The sequence below is a fragment of the Copidosoma floridanum genome, unplaced genomic scaffold (genome assembly GCF_036245765.1).
Source record: "Copidosoma floridanum isolate Cflo_tuat_1 unplaced genomic scaffold, Cflo_Japanese_pri ptg000006l, whole genome shotgun sequence".
NCBI lineage: Eukaryota > Metazoa > Arthropoda > Insecta > Hymenoptera > Encyrtidae > Copidosoma > Copidosoma floridanum.
In genome coordinates, this window is record NW_028321883.1 from 18,285,958 (window position 1) to 18,306,008 (window position 20,051).

Below are 20,051 nucleotides of genomic sequence, written 5' to 3' on the forward strand. Positions count from 1 at the left end.
AACGTAAAATTCTCTGAAGTTATAAAATTAAAAATTCTTCATTTATTTTCGATCAAGCGAACGAAGTTTGCATCTTTGAAACGAACTATTTTATAATACTGACATATTTTGAAGTAACTAGACAAGTATGCGTGTATGTGTGACTGACAGCGATATCAATTTTATCAAAGAAGCCTTATCAACAACTTCAAAGTAATTACAATGTCATACGTACCACTCGTTCGATTGGAGATAAAAAAAGCTTATTGCGATCGATCCATTGCACAAAAAAAAGGCCAAAACTAAACTTCGTTAACCTCGTACTCTCCCCAACCCGCATAAATCAAAGTGACGCGTGATTATTCTCTCTCGCGCTCTTTATCCTTACTCACCGTTATTGTACATAGATATTTCATTGCCATATCGCACCTCTATGCAAAACTTGAATTTTATGCTTGTGCGAACTTTTGTGTAAAGTAAAAATATTTTTCGAGAGCCGGCACACACGCAAAAGTATGGCCTCGCTTTGTTCATCCATCACGCAAAAACTTTTTAACGCGCATTTTTTTTCTTTTTTTTTTTTTTTTTCTCTACAGAAGTAGAGAGGGAGAGATTGAATGTGTTAGACGAAAAAAAGTGCCAATATCGGGCATTCCCATGCAAACTCGATACAAAAGTACGAGAGAAACGCCAGAGTGGATAAAAATACACAAGCGCGTGCTAGCAAAAAACAAGTAGTGATTTGATATTACGAGCTACTACGTATTAATTTGTAATTAGAAGTTTTTTTTTTTTCAATTCACGCGAGAGGAGCTGTAAATAATGGTAGAAGTGGAGGATAATTGATGCATTATAATAAAAACCTGTTGCAGTATCGAGTTATAACTAAAAATTTTTTTTACGAGAAAATAAAATTGTTGAGTGAATTAATTGGAATGTGCTACGTTTTATTTTAATTTTCTATCAAATTATATTTATTTACAAGAGTATAATTTTTTTTATTACCACCATACGTTTCTTGGTTGACCCTTTTATTATAAACTTTTTTCTAAAACTGTATTCTGATTATAATAAATTATTCTGATTAAATAATTATTTTTAGAGTTTCATAAATTACCGAAATTTATCCAGCATTATTACAACTATTGTGATTTATAGATATTTCATCAAGAAAAAATGTAAAAAACTACGTCGTCAAGAGCAAAATTAAATACACATATGTTAATCAAGTAGAAAAATTAATTTTGAAAATCACTTTGAAACTGTTGGGTTTTCTAAAATTTTATAGACATCCCCTCTTTTCGAAAGTAATCCATCTTATTAGACCAACGAAGTATTAAATTATACCCGGACTCATTAAACGTAAAAGTCCGTGAATAGTAATCTGCTAAAAACCAAAGGCGAGCTCGTGCATCGTGAATAATTGATTCAGCGTCCATACGAAATTCCAATTATCGGTGCTGAGTAAAATTAGTCGCTTCTGCTTATAATTATAATTATTTAATGGACGCTTTTTGTTCGTAAGATTTCCACTGATTTTGAGAATAATGTGATTAAAAATTTAAAAAAATCTATTTTAAAATCTCTTGCAATAAGATTTTAATCTACAAGTACACTTCGACAATGTGGTTCTGATTTATTTAAATCCTGCCATGCAGATCTAGCTGACACTGATTGTATTTTTTATTATTATTTGAAATTCTATTAATGATAAAGATTGAAACATTTTCTTTGTTTCTCTCATAGTAGTTTAACATTGTTTTAATGGATGCCCCAGGACGCTAGTAGAGATTAAGTATAAAGTTTAGTGCTTATCAAACACCTCTTTTTGTGCTATCAATACGCCCAATTAAAATTAATTGTTGCCGCTGATTTTTGCGGTAATACCATTTAGTTATTGTAGTGTATGTCGAGACGCCTTTAAAAAAATTTGGTGAAATAATTACATTGATTTTGAATTGTAAGACTTACTCTCAATATTACAAAATCTTTCAAATATTCACTCATATAAATATATCCAATAGATTCTACTGTAATTTATTTTTATAAATTACTTAAAAAATTATTCTTACACCGATGATTATCCCAGAGAAGCCTAATACTTTATTATTTTGGCCTTACATGCAAACATTGATGAACCCAACTCTATCTGACACTTAATACATAAACAAGAACAGCATCTACTTGTAATCTTTCAACTTCTTCTACGCTCCTCTAAAAACTCTCAGGTATAAATAAAATCATGCAACGTGATGTGCTACAGATAAATATTAGTATTTTAATACAATAAAATTAAGAAAAAGTACATTCAAAATTGTTCACACACTTTAGAAATACTGCACTTATTATTGCTTTATTTGAAATTTTATTCCATTTCCTTACGACAACGGAATCTTTAACGGAAGAGATTTGGGAAAGAAATATTGCATCATTTTTAAATTAAAGCAAATTATTTTTAAACAATGATTTTATATTTATCATACGTCCAATGGACAGGAGGCATTGTAAATAATGTAACAGCCTATAATTTACACGAAAGTAAAAAAGAGAAATGCAAGAAAGTTAAGAACCTTTGCCAAACCACGAAATGTGTAATTATCCGAAATAAGTGACTCGTGAGCTGTGAAGTGACTTATGTATAAATCACACTGATTCGCTTTTGATTTCTCAATAGATTTCTTAATGTTCCCAAATATACATTTTAAAAGTAATGAGCTATTAGTTTTTCATGCGTCCAAACGTTTTTTTTTTTTTTTTTTTTTCAAATAAACCAGAAAAAGAAACAAATTTAAAACCGAACATCCCACCGCATTTGCCAACCAACACGGCCATCAGCGACTTTTAATGTACAACCTTCTGTTGGGTAACGGGTATTTTATATTTGTATTTCATAACTTGTAGACCATTTTTCACGTCTCGCTTTCCAATTAAAAATCAATCGGTGACATTTCACACACATATCAATGTGCCGTTCAGGCGACATATTTTCTAATGACAATTCCGTAAAAACTTAAGTTTAAACAAATCAAGCGATAAAACTGAAAAGTACAAAAATTCTCATAAGTTGAAGGTGAAAAAAAGCTATCAGTTGCCAAGAAAAATGATGGTGACGAGTCTCGACTTTCTCTTTCTTCTGAAGAAATTGCAGCAACAGCAGAGACCGAGAAGTGCACAGGTGTAACCAAAGGAAAGGCCAGATACAAGAGAGAAGAAGAGAGTCCTCCCAATAAAACTTTTATCCATTGATCCGTACCGGCAACAGTCATGTTGTTTGTAGAATAAATGAGCGCATGAGCGATTTCAAGGACCCCAATTTTTTTATTTTCTCTCTTTTTTCAATCGCAAGTGAAATCTTGGAATAATAGCAAAGGAAAGGAAATGCACACTTATACTTTTTATATGAACACATGCTTTGTGTCGCCCTTCTCGTGTGCTCCGATTCCCTTTTTTTCTTGTTCTCTTACTTAACGACATTTTTTTTTTTCGTTTTACTCTCATTTAGTAGTGCAGCGTAAATTTTTGTATTGATTGCTCGTCTAAAGATAGATTTTCTTGCGATTCGTGAGTACATAGTTTACTAGTGGCGTAATGGAATGCTTTACAAGGGCACTCGTATTTAATTAACGCTATTACTTTGGACTCAATCGATATCACCATTTTCAGATTAAATATCAAGTGTTGACACGAGTTCGAATAAAAAAATCAAACGTGTATACGATGTATTTTAGCGTCTGTAGGTTTCGTCGGACTTGGTTGCGAAATTTCGCTCCAAATACGTGGGTACCTATAATCATTAAATTTATTTTGATAACAAAAAAAAACACGGAATCATCCAGTACATTGTAAACCAAATCAAATTCATACGATAATAATAATTACGCAAACATCCGAAGGTACACTGAAAACCCGCGTATGGGCCGAATATAATAGACGCGTGTGCGAATTAGTATGCAAATCAGAATTTCCTTCGTAAATTGTTGGATTTTAAATGCAAAAATTTCATGCGTACGAGTAATATGGAAATTACAGAGGAGTTGTTTGTTCCATTAGCATAATTGGAATACACGCCTAAAGTGTATGCGTATTATGTACACTATCACCCCGTTTTTCACACCCTTTGATTGAATATTTATTTGTGCGTCAAGTGCTGCTGTTATTTCAATTTGGAAACAAGAATATCGTATCGGAAAACTAATCATATTGCACCCGATAAAATACACCTGCGCGTTTGGATCAATGCGTTAAAAAAATTCTTCGAAAAAAACTGAGTAAAAGTTGGGGAAAAAAAAAAAAAAAAAAAATTACCCATGTGAAAGGCCAAACGATGCCCTCTCTCCGTACATTCACTTTAAAGTTAGCTCAGTGTTACGTCGGATGAATAATTCAGGCCCCCCTGAGGAAAGAGAGTCGCGGGGGCGCGTAGGAACGGGGAAGCAAGTGGCATCAGCGGATTTTAAAATTAAAAGTCCTCAAGAAATTTCCCATCTCCTACTCATTTTTTTTTTCTCTCTTTTTGAAAAACCCACTTTTTACATTATACAGTTTTCCAAAAATCGGGGGAATCACCGAATCTTCTTTAACCTAACGAAAATCGACAATAATCGGACGAGTCCACGCTGTGAGTACGAGATCTAAATTCGGATCGCACGCGAGGCTCATTATTAAAAGCGCCGCGTCTAAAAATACTTACCAAGACTCGTTGCACGCGATTGTTGCACGTCTTGCTTTTTACATGCGATTGTATATGTTTACTTATATGATATACGCACTGCACCGTTTCATACGTTTGTATATTATGTTGTAATTCATCCTCGTACGTGGTTTACTCGAAATATTCGTTTTTATTGTTTGTTTTTTCTACTTTTGGCGCATTTTCCTCTTCCATTTACCTGCGCTCGTTACGATACTAGATACTAAGGTGTTATACACACGTATGTGCGGGCACGTTCGCGTATACATCGATGGTCGGCGCTGCATATTGGATTTGCGGTTGGAGAGAGAAAAGATGGCTCGCTGTAGAAGTGCTGTTATGGTCGAGGAAATTATTTTAGTGGGATTGGATGAGTTTTTTTTTTCTTTCTTTCTTTCTTTCTTTCTTTCCCCATCTCTTTTCTTGCTCGCGTGGACGTGTAGGTACCTCCTTGTTATCCGTTTTGTAATGACTTTTGCTTTCGTACAGTAAATATTACATATGTGCAATGTTATAGAGGAACGATTTTTTACTTTCGACGACGAGGGATATACGACGTGATCATAATTTTCTCGGGATCCGATTGTAATTTCAAGTGTTCATTGCAGTCGTTTCTCGATTTAATTTATTCTTAACAAGTAAAATCCTGTATGTTGAGTGGGACGTGAATAAATTTTATAGTAACATACATCATTTTTATTAGAAATATATTTTTTTTTTTTCAGTTGACACAATTTTTTTTGAAAATTTTTTCTATAAAATGAATTGATTTGCGTTTTGAAGGAAAAAACGTTGAGAAGAAAAACAGTGACTAATGTAGCACTATTTTGAGCTAGAAAAAATTTATTGGAATACCGTGTCATAAGTAGCAATAAAAAAAAACTGCCCCATATTTTTGAAGAAAATTTTATTTAATCGTAATTGAACTGCTATAAAATAATAATGGTATTTACAGAATATCTGAGCAACCCATTATGTGGAGAAAAAAAAAAAAAAAAAAAAAAATGAAATAAAAATGAAATCCAGTGACGCACAAAATAATTTTTCATAGGTCACTCCCAAATAGTCCATAACCGAATTTCCCGACACAATTTCAATCCCACCCTCGTACTCGTATAACATACACACCCCAACCCCGTAAAACGACTACCCACCACTGCTCGGCGAATCATCATTGTATTGTCCCTCTCGTTTCCCTTCCCCTCCCCTTGTATATAATATACATACACCCAGAATCCACCCAACAATCGGAAACGTCGATATGCGGCTTATGCTACTCTGCGCCCCTTCCTCTGCACCTTCTCTTTTGTCGTCCACGAGGGTGTGTGTGTGTGTGTGTGTACATATTATCCACAAACCTGCGCTCCAACCACTCGGATTTGGATGTATATGCCTGAGTTCGAGGGGTAGGGGGGATGAGGCTTACGTGTGCATACACGGGGTCAAGGGGTGGGGGGAGGAGATGTATATAGGTGAATGACTCCGAAATTCCGCGAGGTCGACGTGGCGTGCGTAATTCTCCCTCTCCCCGGACTAAGCGAGCGCCAGTCCGGCGTGTTTGTTTGTTTTAATTTCGCCAACACTTTCGCGGGGGGGGGGGCTGCTTTGCGAATTATCGGCTCTTTCGCGCTCATTGACTACAAAAATTTTAATCGCAGCCTCGTGCTGTACGCGCATTATTTTTCAACAGGTCATTCTCGTGTATTAAATTTTAATTTATTATATATTCTTAATGTTTAAATTGTTTGTGAGTAATTTTTGAAACACACCTAGCTTTTTGCGTAAATCACTGGAATAAACAATTTCGTTACAAAATGTTAAAAATTAATACTCCGTGACGAGAGTTTTTATGAAACTTATCATATTCGTCATACAATTGTTATTTTTATTTTTTCATTTGCAAATTAAATTGCGTAAAACACGAAGCTTCCAACAAATTATCATCTAGTAGTTTAAAGATTGTCTGTTACGTTAATTTCGGAGTATTTCTAAAAAACAAAAAAACAAAAAAATAATGTGAACCAGCTCTGGTAGACAATAAAATTTAAATTTACAATTTCTGTCAAGATAAGCACATTTTAATAACAAATACGTTTCACGATGGAACATTGGGTTTTCGCGGAAACGTAGACAAAATTTTACATGTAGTTTCTCGCAACTATCTCAGACAATGCAAGAAAAGAACAGAGAAGGAAAAAATGCGCACTACAAGACCGTAGAGGTAAACAAGACGTCGGATAAATATCACCGGGGCGTTGCTGCTCCGCACTCGCTTATGTAAATCTGAAAACAAATACAATGCACGTACACTCGAATATACTTGCCCCACATGCCGTACCCTCAACCGGTGATGTGTGTAAAACTCGCTCGATCGAATACACTCGCGGTTTTAGAAATTAAAATTTCTTTCCACGTTGTTACCGCGATCAATTACCATATCAATTCGCAATAAAACCCAGGGAATACAGGATAAACTGAAACAAAACAAGTGGGACGTATTAAAATCGTCAACCCGAAGGCGCCAAAAAGAAGCGCATAAATCACCGTGAAACTCGGCCCCGTATAATTCCTTCTCTCTTCGCGCGCACTTTATTCCCTTTAACGCTGTGTACTCCCCATCCTCCTCCTATCCGGCTCTTTTAAACTTGGCGCATTCTCGCTTCCCTCCTCCTCCCGTTTGTCACGTTTTGTATAGTTCCTTCTCTCCGCTCCTCCCCACCGTGTGTATAATATATACACTCGCTCTCCCCCGTGAGTTCCTTGTATGTGCATTTTTTTCCCCCCTTTCATCTTTTTTCTTTTCAAAATTCCTTGTATATTATACATCTGTGTATTATAACGTTATAATCGAGAAGACGTCGTCGTTGTCGGAACGATGGTATTATGACGCGGAATCGTAAAATCGGATTAAAAAGTTGCCGAGAGGCGTCGTCGATCGAAGCCGTGACGAGAATATAATGTGTCTGTGCGATAAAATTCAAGATTTCCTTAACTTTTTTTTTTTTTTGTCCTATGGCGTGGCGAATTATAACATTTCCCTGCATGGTATATATGTGGGTTTAATTTTTTCGTGTTGAAACGAAGGTTTTTTTTTTTTTATTTATTTAGATATATAAAAGTGGCTAGGAAAATAGGAAAACTTGGTTAGCGAGGTATATGCTCCGAGACCGGCGTGCATTATTGACGATAAGAGGCGGAAGCTTGCGGAAGTTTATCATCAGCCTGTAAGCGGCTTCTGCTTCTGCTTCTGCTGCTATAGTTCTGCGGTTTATTCATCGTTTTGGCGTACTCGCGTTTCTGAACCTTCGTATTATGGATGGTTTTTCTTGTAATGTGAGTTCTTTGTCAAAGTTTTTTTATTTATTTTTTTTATTGCTAATCGTACGTGGCTTTTTTTACAACCGTTTGAATAAATTAGTAGTACCAACTTGTTTGGAGAAAAAAAATCGGGGAAACTTTTCTGGAAAGATGTGCAAGATGATTTTTCCATGGATAATCCGGATGATTCCAATTTTTCACGAGAAGCTTGTTTCAGGAGCTTATTAAATTAGAATTTTCGACGAAATTTTTTTTTTTTCAAGTTTTAAAACTTTGTATTTTGATGAAAATTCATCAGTACTGTTTTTTTTATCGATTATAATAATTATGAAAAACCTCAAGAATAAAAATTAATCTTTCAGAATTGTTAATAATTTATTTTATACCACAAATATAATTTATCTTAGAAAAATGTAATTCAAATTCAAGTGCCTTTGATATACTTTTAAAAAAAATTGAATAAATTCTTAGAAACAAAAAAAAATCAGCTCGATAAAATTTTATTATTATTTTTTTCAAAGAACTATACTCTATAAATCTTTTTATTCCATATTTTATACTTTTTGTCATATCTAAAAACAAGTTTTTATATTACTCTTTGTATTGAATTCCAACCAACCCAAACTACAAGTAATACAGTTTTGATCTCTCAGCGCTTTCTATTAAAAAAATGCAGCAAACATTCGAGTTAGCATGTGTATACAAAAAAAGAAGCGCTTTGAATTAACTTATCACTCATTATTTTAAGCGTGAAAAAAGGCTTTTAAAATAAAATAAGAAGAAAAAAAAAGCAAAGCGTATTTTGTAAATTTTATCCACTTGCCATAGCTGCCTTTCACATACACACACATAAAGGGACGTATTTTTCAGTCTAGTGATTTGAATGAATATCGGGGCGGTAAAACACGTCTGTGCTCTTTAGCACAGAGGATAAAGGGAGAGAAGCTGTGAAGGCTCTGTGCGTGCCTGCGTGTCTGTGTGAGTATAGGTTGGATGAGCGAGGCACTGCAAGCGATGAAAAAACGAAGAGGATACGAAAAAAAAAGAAAAAAAAAAAAACCCGAGCTTGGCAGCCAACGGAGATAGAAGAAGCGAGTGCATTCCCTTTCTCTCGCTCTTTGGGTTTTATGAGCGCGTTAGAGGCGATGGAAAATTGCGTGAAAAAGTTGCTGTCGAAGCTTGTTTGATCGTTGTTTATCGGATTTTTTTGGATTTACAAAAAATCTTTTTCATAAATAGAGGGAAATATTTTTTGTGCTATTAATAAAAAGTATTATTTTATACCCCAGTAAAATTGTGAAAATTTATGCTATTTAAATGGCTTTTTAAAATTCCCAAAACGGACGTAAGGCTTATGCTGTAACCAGACTTGAGTACAATTATTTTATAGATTTTTTAATATTTTAAATTGAAATGTAATGTTGTGTACTATTTTTTCATAGATTTATTTTTATTAACTAATTTTAATACATTGTTGAACAAAATTTTACTCATAAAAAATAATACAATACATTTTAAGGAATGGAATTTATTGTGAAATATTTAAACAGATAACAAAATACGTTTTTGAATTTCTTCGAATTATTAGTAAATATTTTTCCACATTAAACATGATGTAACAAAAATTGTAAAAATATTCTCAAAAGAAACAAAATTGAAATTGTAACAAGACTTAGAACAATTATTTTTTTTATAATATATTGCTGAACAAAATTTTATCCACAAAACATCGTAAAAGATTTTTAATAATTAATTAAATACTTTTTTCAAATACTTTGATACTTCAAAAAGAATTTTTTTTCATTCAGAATATTACACGATACTTTAACTGAAAAATCTTTTACTTACAAGTAAGTACATCATTATAAAACAAATTGAAAACGCAAAGCATTGAAAAAAGACAATGCTTACACGTTTAATATTTGTGTTAAAATGCACTAATAATTTAGTCTTAAAAAAAAAATACATCAAAATGTCTATAATAGGATCTTGAAAAAAAAAAAAAAAAAACAGAAAAAGGCCCGTATAAACTAAACCGTATGTTGTACGAGAGGAAAACAGATAACACCATAATAGCCATATGGGCAATGGCCCCCCTTCGTCATCGTATAACAATCCTCACGTAATCACGCCCACATGTGTATTGGACGAGTATATGCCCCCCCCTCCCAATTCCCCATACGTCTAAAACCTCTCGGTCTTTTTCCATAGCTTTTATTTCCCTCGTTCTCTCCTACGCATTAGCCACGCACGCTAGTAGACGCGGAACTGCGGGAAATCGAAATAATAACACGATCGGCTCATTGATTATCGGCTTGGGCTCGCAATTGTCGTGTGCCGTTGAAAATTAAGCCAATTTGCTTTTAAACACGCGCATTTGTTGTTCCAAGAGAGCCCCTTCACACGCATAGATACGAGTTTAATGGCGATTGCAACACACGCGCAAGAATGCACTTTCACTAAATTTTACACAGTACGACTATCATATGAATATGCGCTCCGTGATATATCAATATCCTGCAAATTATTGCGCGTCACGAAGAATTACTGTTATTATGATTCGCGCCCTCCCCCTCCTCCCCATGATGCTTCCGTCTCTCTGCATATGAATTCATGACGATTTCATCGACGCTGTTGGAATAATGTTATTTAATGTCATTGTCGGCAATATGAAATATATTTCGAGAAACAGTGCTGTAATAAAACCTTACGTAAAATTATCATAAACAATAGCGTCTTTGTGTGATTGAAAACATTACACGTTATCCAATTGTTGTAAAGTGCAACGACATCCTGTCACATGTGCGAATGCAGCGATTAGAGAGAAAGTATATTATTATGAAAAAAAAAAAATAATAATAATAACAATAATAAAATAAAAATAAAATAGAAAAGCCGAGCAGCAACAGCGGCAGTTATCATCGTTGGTAGGATATCGAGAGTTGAAAATAAACACGGCGGCGCTGCTGTACAGTATCAATGACAGCGAGCAGACGACCAAAGCAAAAGGAGGAAGAGGGAGGGGGGGGGGGGTAAAAAAGTGAGTAAGTGTAACGCGGCAGTTTTGCGGGGAATGCAGCTGTTCGCAAAACGAGATTAACTCTATAAATAGCGGTCGCGCGTAGTGGAAGGGGGGGGGACAACAAAACGCGTCGACGACGATGGTGTTTATATGAGGTTGAGGCAAAAGGAGGAAAGGGAGTTGAAAAAGAATTAGGAGGAGGAGGGAGGGAAAATGAAATTAATGACACAAGGGAGAGCGTGAATTACGGGTGTTTCTTTTTGGAGATAAAAAAAAATCGAGAGGTGGGGAGGAGGGGAGATGTTGGTTGGTGAAAGAAAAAGAGGGGGAGATGAGAAGTCGAAGTGGCGCTGCCGCGGGCGGTGACTGGACTCTGATGTGGACCCTTACCAACATTGGGCTTTTATCTAGTTTGTGTTATATCAGTGGTACTCATTCACGAGCTATCAAGTCGGAGATACCTTAGAGAGAAGTTATTCAAGTGCTTGGGTTTTAACCAAAAGATCACAAATGAAAAATTACATTTGTTCTTATGATTTTGAATTTATATTTTTTTACGCTGTACTCCCGTATGATGATTAAAATAATTTTTGCCAGTTTATTGGAAAAAGAGCACTTATTTGTTCATCGAGACTGAATATTCAATATTTATTTCGTAATTAATACTTCACTCATGTGGATTTTATTTTAAAAAATACCGCAATAATTTTTTATGTTAAAAATAATGAAATGAAAAATATTACAAGTATAAATTATAATAATAAGAAAAATATATTGATTAAAACATTTCAATGGTCTCTAAATTTGTTAAAATTGAAAGAAAAAAATATTCAAACTTTCTTCGGTTCTCGTAATCGAAATGAAATGTATTTTTTTCGAAAAGCAAATTCCATAAAAATCTCTATCTAAATTTTATCGAATAATCTGTTGGGAAAAAAAATGAAACTAAAACCTCGTGACATATAAAAAATACGTTGAATTTCAAATCACAGCGAACAAACGATCGAAGCGAAGGAAGAGACAAGCTTAAAAGCATACATACACATGCACTATCACACACACGAATCTTCACTATAGTAGAGTATAGAAGATACAGAATCTGTATTTCGAGGCATGTACCACTACCATCAGCACAAATATATATATATATATATATATTTAAGTATATAGCCGAGCTATGCGTCTCCGATATGCTTACACACAGTTCCTCCCCTCTTTCTGTCACGAAGGAGGTCACAGATGTACGAGCCGTTCATTTTTTCTCTCTCTCTCTCTCTCTCTCCTTTTCGTTTAGCTCTCCGTCACTTTCCGAGCCTCCGAGAAAAGGAGATACTATTATGCCAATGTAGTGTGTACCCATGCATGTGAGAGATTTTCATTGTCATTTATTTGTGGCCCCAACTTTTTTTTCTCTGTATTGACTGTTCTTGAATAATATTTTTTTTTTAGCTTATTTTTTTTTGTACATAAACTTTTTATGCATAAAAATAATCAGTATGTATTTTTACACGTTTGCTAGTAGCTCATCTATTATTATTTATTAAAATTAAAAAATACGAGGAATATTTTTTTTTTTTAATTTTTTCAAATTATTGAATTCTCTAGAAAATACGCAATAATATAATTTAGTATACTCAAGTCTTTTCGATCAGGTTTTATGGTCAGCTGATGAAATCTTGATTTCGTCGAGTGATGTCTTAAATTACAAAAATCAATGAAACCTTCACCTCACAGTCAACATCCACTTATCGGCTATTGAAATACTTGAAATAATTAATTATGTTCATCAACCAATAAATTGATCTACAATTTTCCCTTATGCTTTTACAACATTGATGACTGAAAAGAGAAATATTTTATCTTTCATTTTCAATTTTTAAGAACGTGTTATCTTTTTTTTGTAAATTAAAGTAGATAATAATAATAGTATATATTTACTCTTTTTTTAACTTACGTAAATTCGACAACAGAATAAAGTAAATAAAAACAATATTGCCCTTTGTTATTAAAATAATTTTTTTTTCACTTTAAAAAAATAAGAAGCAAAATGCTTTTTACAAAGGTATTTACAAAAATCTCACTCTTGCAATAAAAAACTAAATCTACATATTGATTGTATTATTTATAAATCATCTCTTATTTATTGTAAAATAAAATTTTGCCTTGCCCATATTGGGACACCTATTAAAAAAAAACTCATAGCGTGGTCACTTTGTAAATATTATGTAACCATCTTTAAGACTATAACTTATTTCATAAACTTCTTGTACAGCGCATTCAGGCGTTAAATATTCATAACTGAACGTTTGATGGATGAAAATTCACGACTTTGAGTGAGTGGTACAGTCTTGCTCACAGTATTTTAATGAACGTTGCTTTAGATTTATGAGATTTTTTTAAGGAAACCGGTAACTTAGAAAAAAACCTTCCAAGGGGCCCTGAACTGAAACTCATAAAAAAAAAAACGTTTTTCTTCGCTTTAATTTAGGTCATATTAACCAAATAAACCGAAATCAATATCACCATTTTCCTCATCACAATAGCCCCCACCAATTTACAGTATACACGTATTTTATGTAAGCTTTTATTTGATTCAGGTAATTAACCCAGCCATTCTTCACGAGGTCATTCGATACTACTCCTCACGCGAGCAAATCTCCGTAATTCATAAAACATTTGAGCTTGACAGATAACGACGCCAACTCGCTTAAAAATCGATTAAAAACCCCACCCACTTTGATCAATAAACAACAACAAAACCTCGTCACTTTCTTCGATCCGTTCGAAGATAATTTCGGCCATCTAAATAGCCTAGGGGAACTTTGCTCGGATCCACACTACCCAAGCATACACTTTTGTTTTCATATCAATAATACTTTGTAATTGCCCAGTTTTAATCTCTTCGCGGCAATGATAGTTTTATCAAGTTCCCCATTTTCTTTCTCCCCCGGATTATGTTCGCCTCGGCTCCGATTATATCTCGACTCTCGAAAGCCCGCAAACACGCACGCGCGCGAGACGGACTTGTTTTAGAAAGTGTCGTGTATAAACGCTGCCGCACCAGCTCTTATCTAATTCGGAGTTTTTCGAGTGTATACAAAAAATAGTACTTGCAAAATGCGAGTTGTTTATATTGAAATTTAAGAAGTATTTTACCGAAATAATAATTAATAAAAAGTGCGAGTAAAAGCTTTTGTTTGTTTATTTTTTTTTTATTTTCTAGTCGAGAGACAGAACGAAGGTAATTAAAAGGAATTTCGTTTAATGAAATACTTCAATTGAGAGCTAGAGGAGTTTAACGAAACAAATTTTTTACGCTCCGTGGATTTTGTAATTTGCTTGAATAAATATACATTTGTTTGGGAAGTAGTTTATTTTTAGTGCACCAAAAAGTCGTACGTGCCTGACATTTCTATTTTCTTTCGAAATATATACAGTCATGAAATAAGTAGTCAAATTGTTGTTCATCGCCATTTTTCCGTTTGAAAATAAAAAATATGGAAGCACGCAAAAATAATAACAATAATAATAAATAATGATTTTTCAATGACTCTGTATATGAGTGCTTGCGATGCAAACGATCAAATGACAATAAAAACGATCTGCAAAATATTGTTACAGTGTCGGTCGTAAATATTACATAATTCCCAATGAAAACGCAAAACGACACCGATCGACTCTGCTGGACGTGGATTGAGGGTCTCCATTGGAGTGAATCACCCGACGTGTCTCGAGCATTGTGCCACGAGAGCATCGAATAAATATTTTTCCACTTTGTTCGATGCTGAAAAATCTTTCTCGTCAAGAAAACGGATTCGCCATTCTTATCACTTGCGCAATTTGTCGGGGCTCGCCGCTTCTTTGTGCCGTGAATGGATACGCGAGCCGAACCGCGTATATGACAGCACTCGGTTTTATTTTTCATTCCTACGGACTGTGCAGCTTGTCAACGTCTATCCGATGCAGATATTTAATTGACGCGTCATAAGTGCCTTTTAACGAAACGTTGAGAAACTCGGGTTGAATGAAATAAAATTTTTTTTTTTTTTTTTTCTTTCGCGCACCATTTTCCCTCTTGAGTGGATAGTTTTTTTTTTTTTTTTTTTTTTTTTTTTTGTTTCGCCGTTTGCGATGTTGAAACGCAAGCGTGCGTTGTTATTTTGGAACTCATTATTTTAGAGAAACGAGCTCTTTTATCCGGTTTTCTCGTTAAAAGTAACAAGTGTAGGTGCTCTTATAAAATTACTCCAATGGTATTAAATTTTTTTATTTTTTTATTTTTCAAATAGCTTACCCAACAAGTTAAAAGAAGAAAAAGGCTTGCGTTACCCTATGACTTTATTTTTCTAAAATCCGCTTCCCCTTCTCGTACAAAGACACACTCACAAAACATCGCTAACGATTTGCTTGACAAATATGCGCGCGAGACCAACGGCAACACCATAAAAGGATTTCGTACACATACAATATTATATGTGCATGCACGTGAGTCCGACTGTTTTCTCTGATTCTTGTTGTTTTTTTTCCCCCCTTCCCAACTAACTCCGCCATTATCCGGCAGATGGCGAATCGGTTTTTGCACATTGTACAACCACAAGGCTAAACTGGCGATCCTCCGCTCGACAATACCTCGTATATATTTTACAGCCGGCATACGTATATGAACACCCGGAGTCGTCGCTCTGAGAGAGAGAGAGAGAGAGCGCGATGAGAGAAACAGAACCCGTACTCTCCTCCTCGGTGGTATTTCGTAAGGAGCGCAAGTGCACTGGTGTATAATTGCGAAGCCTGTCTCTCTGTGCACCAGCCTTTGTGCTCAATCGCCTATAGGCATTTATGTTTGGTTGGTTTTTTTTTTTTTTTTTTTTTTTTTTTTTTTTTTTTTTTTTTTTTTTTTTTTTTTTGTTGTCTTGCTCCTCGACGATCCTTTTAGGCAGATGGTTTTGTGATTGTTGCTGGGGTTGGGACTTTTTTTTTTTCCCAACTCGAGAGGTTTTCGAGACTGTTTTCATTGACAAGTGCCATCGCCACCACGACAAAGACATGTTTACTTAACCGTGTTCTAAATATTAGCGATGAGTTTGCTTTTTTTCCCCATGTTAGCTACATCAAAAGAGTAAAATGACAAAACAAATTGCGTAATTTAACGTGTAGTCCGTGCAAAACAAAACTTTTAATTTTTTTCTGACAACTCTTATACGTAAAAAAGAGACAGTAGGATGAAGCCGTGCGTACTTGTGTGTAGTGGTACAGTTGGCAGAACAATGGAAAACTTCATTTCCTCCAGACACGCGTGTAAACTTTGAAATTACTTTTCCCTCCTCGATAAGTTTACTGCACCGTACGGGGAAACCGGTGGGCCAAATTTTGCCGACGCCCACACAAATGGTTTGTTTGGTTTTGAATCGCGTTTAGGTAATCTCGTATTATGTACGCCCTGCAAACGCGATCGAAACGTTACAAATAAAAATGTGTCACGGTTAAAAAATCTCTCTCTCTCTCTCCCCCTCATGCTTCGTCAAACAAACATCTATTTTACCCAAGATTTTTTTTCTTTTTAATTTAATGTCAACTTAAAAAGACACGCATCGTTCCGAAAACCAAAGTACCGATGTTTCGGCGCTTAGGCCCCTGGAAAGCTCAGTTGATCAAACCACAAAAGTTCGGATGCGGACCCCGAACTCCATAATTGGAGGAACGCGCTTATGTATGTATGTATGTATGTATATGTATACGTATGCATAATTCACGCGTCGATTACACGAACAGCGCCGCTTCATAATTAGTGCACGATCAAGTGCCAAGAGAGAACAGAAGAGTAGAGGAGGGAGGGAAGGAATGATGTAATTAAACTGATTAACAAGAATCACGCAAACGCAGCTCCGAAATCGAGGGGGAAGCGAATTAATCCCGGAAGTTTGCTATTGATTGCTCTGCTGCCACCGAGCACGGGAATTTTGACGACGCCCACTCGAGTCACTTATTTTCGGAAACAACTTTGCCCCTTTTCCTTTTTCTGCGCGTGTACACGCTGTATTACTCGATAATACACACTCGGGTGTGTGGCTGCCCTTTTTTTTTTCTAAAGGTACTCACCGGCTCGTTTTGCTAGTGGAAGTTGGCATAGTTTCTCTTTTGTCCTTCTAAATCCGGCTGACAGCACTTTATACGTATTTTTTTCCCTCCTTTCCATCTCGAGCGGCGTATAACACACCATGTATCTTCTTATCTTCTTCTTCTTCGTGCTCTGGCACTTTTTGCGCTTCGCTTGCGAATTTATAACCTGTTTTTCGAGTCCCCTTCGTATTTTCCATGGCTACCGACCTTCCTTCCTCTCATACTATTTCATACGTGGGCAGAATTATCAACTTTGCCTCGTTAAACGAGGAGACAATTTAACGTTCTTCCTTTAATCGAATTAGCGAGTGAAAAATTTATCAAAGAAACCCATCGTTCATCGATCCTTTTGCGGCTTTTGACCGACGAATCAATCGTACATGAAAAAGTTCATACATTTCAAAATGAATAGAAATAAAATGCAGTTCAATTGCCATAAAATGTTCTTTTTTCTCACTTTTCTAAGATGAAAGACACTTTCACCTGTGGCGTTGTAAAAGTTCCTTTTCCCCATTATTCGTCCAAAAGCCACAGCTTCCTTGCACCGGAGCACAACAGACCAAAACCCACTTAGGAGAGCGGCCAGAACTGAAAAGTCGCAAAATATATAAATCATCCAATGGGGATGAGGGGAATGACACACGGAAACCCGTTCGGAATGGCGAGATAAATTGTTTATAAGACGCCAATAGAGCCATTATACCGGCGTTTCAGCTAAGACCCGAGCGAATGGGCCGGTGCAACGAGAGCGCGGAAGCTTCGAGCGAAGAAGTAAAGGCCGGGGGAATTGGAAATCGCTTGATTTACAGCTCGAGATAAGGGAGCTTCGGGCTCTCGTGCTCCCTCGCTCTGGGCGCAGCTACGGCTTCTTACACAGTGCGGAGGTGGCGGCGGTGCACGTGATGCTCATTTACTGTGTATTAACTCCACTAGTCCACTGTCGAGAAATTAATCTAACGGAAATTAGATCAATAATTTTTTCGTGAATCTCTTTCTGGTATATAACTAATTTCATGGTGGATAAGCAAAACGTTGGTGTATACTCTTTGTGAATGGTACAAAAAATTTAAATAATTTCGAGTCAGATTTATAGATGGTACGCTTCTCTCGACTCGTAGTAGTATTTTTGTCTTACACTGTGAGAAAAAAACAATAAAAATTATAGAGAAATTCCAACAACAATTAACATTCCGCACAGTAAATCAAGTGCAAGCTGGCAAAAAAAAAAAATTATATTATTTTTAACAGTAAAAATTATTTTTTTCATAGTTAAAATTGTAATTTAAATAGTAAAAATTATGGTTGGAGCCGAGGTTAGAACAGTAAAATCTACTATGTTGGAACAGTAAACCTTAAAAGGATCGGTTAATAAATTTTACTATCTCGCTTATAAATTTTTACTGTTCTAACAATAATTTTTACTTTTCGAACCATAATTTTCACTGTTAAAAATAAATTTTTCTTTTTTGCCAGCTTGCGTCCGATTTACTGTGCGGTATGGTAATTTTCGCTGGAATTTCCCTACAGTTTTTATTACTTTTTTCTCTCAGTGTAGACATTCGGTGTGTGTGCGTATAGGACAAAAGCTCTATTATTTCTATTTTTCGGTGAGATAAAAAAAATACTGAATATTTATACCTACAAAAAAAACAAAAAAGTTGCAAAAAAACACGTAATTACTCTTCCGTTCCCTAAAAGCAACGATCACCCATCAAAGTCCATGAAAGTTAGTTTTCGACGTTCGACTCGGTCAAACAAAACATCCGCACGTACATTACACTATTGTATCGTTTTCCCTCGGAAACTTCATTAGTTAACGCACAGGATAATTTTACTCCCCACAACATGTAGGCTAATTAACCCACGTTCAGTTTCCCTCGCTTTTGAAGCATAACCGACTACTTAATCGCACAATAACAACTGGATCTTATTACACACGCATACGGCGACGTCGAACGGCGATACTTACAAAAATATTATGCCTCTCATCTCTTGATGCAATGTTGGAGTATACGGTGGCTCTCGACGAGACATTAGCTTTGCATAAGTACGTGTGTACACGAAGAAGAAAAAAAAAAAAAAAATTGACAGCCAGACGTCAGAGGATTGTAATGGAATTTCTTGCGATATCTGTACACGTTGGCAAGGAGTGTCGCGTTTCGTTTGGTAGTGTGTGCGCACGTAATAAAGATGAAAAATCGTCTTAGTGGCCTTAGTCAGCGTTACGGAGACTGTGTGTATAGAAGCCACTCGCTCGTTAAGCGATAGTAGTGAATTGTTCTCTCTTTTTAAGAGCCCTGCGACCCCCCCCCCCTCTCCACCTCTCCACCTCCTTGTTCCCGCACTTGATATTTAATGCTCGCTTCAATTATCAGACCTATGGGCATCATGTTTTTTAAATAGTTTACGTTAGAATTTTTTCATAGAAATATAAATATTTTTAACGTTTTTTTATTTAATTATTATATGTAAAAAAAAGTTTTTTTTTTTTTTTAGTAAAAAAATATTTTGTTCAAGACTATTTTCAATATAATAAAAAAAAATTTTTGGCAGCTGCTTACCGTATATTTTATAAGTTACGTTTCTCAAGTAAAATTTTGTTTTAGTATAAATGAATCGTTAAATATTCTTGTAAAAATTTTTAAAAACCTTTTTTTTGTTTGATTCTTCCAGTTACTGGGCGGTGCCTGCTTCAGCCATGGGCCCTACACGTTCTATAAGGCGGTGCGGATAGGCGCCAACCGTGTGCTGCGACTGGGAAATTTTTTCCTGACAAAGCTCTGGAGCGACGCTGATCTCGTGAGCATCGGTGAGCTTCAGCTGCTGTGGATCGACAACCGCGGCCCCAACACTCCCTTGGCCTCGCTGAGGCTGTACTTTTTGCCGGAAAACACACCTGATGGACGCAGGGACTCACACGGAGAG

The 20,051-nt window shown here is 35.5% G+C and overlaps 1 protein-coding gene across 2 annotated transcripts in view; it reads left to right on the forward strand.

Annotated features, from left to right (window-relative positions):
- The window catches only part of LOC106640478 (uncharacterized), a 177,474-nt gene that overhangs the window by 45,695 nt on the left and 111,728 nt on the right, over positions 1–20,051 (forward strand). For both annotated transcript variants that reach the window (XM_089598396.1, XM_089598397.1), the window contains exon 3: positions 19,800–20,051. In XM_089598396.1, coding sequence (XP_089454522.1) covers positions 19,800–20,051 — 252 coding nt within the window. The remainder of the gene's footprint in view (positions 1–19,799) is intronic.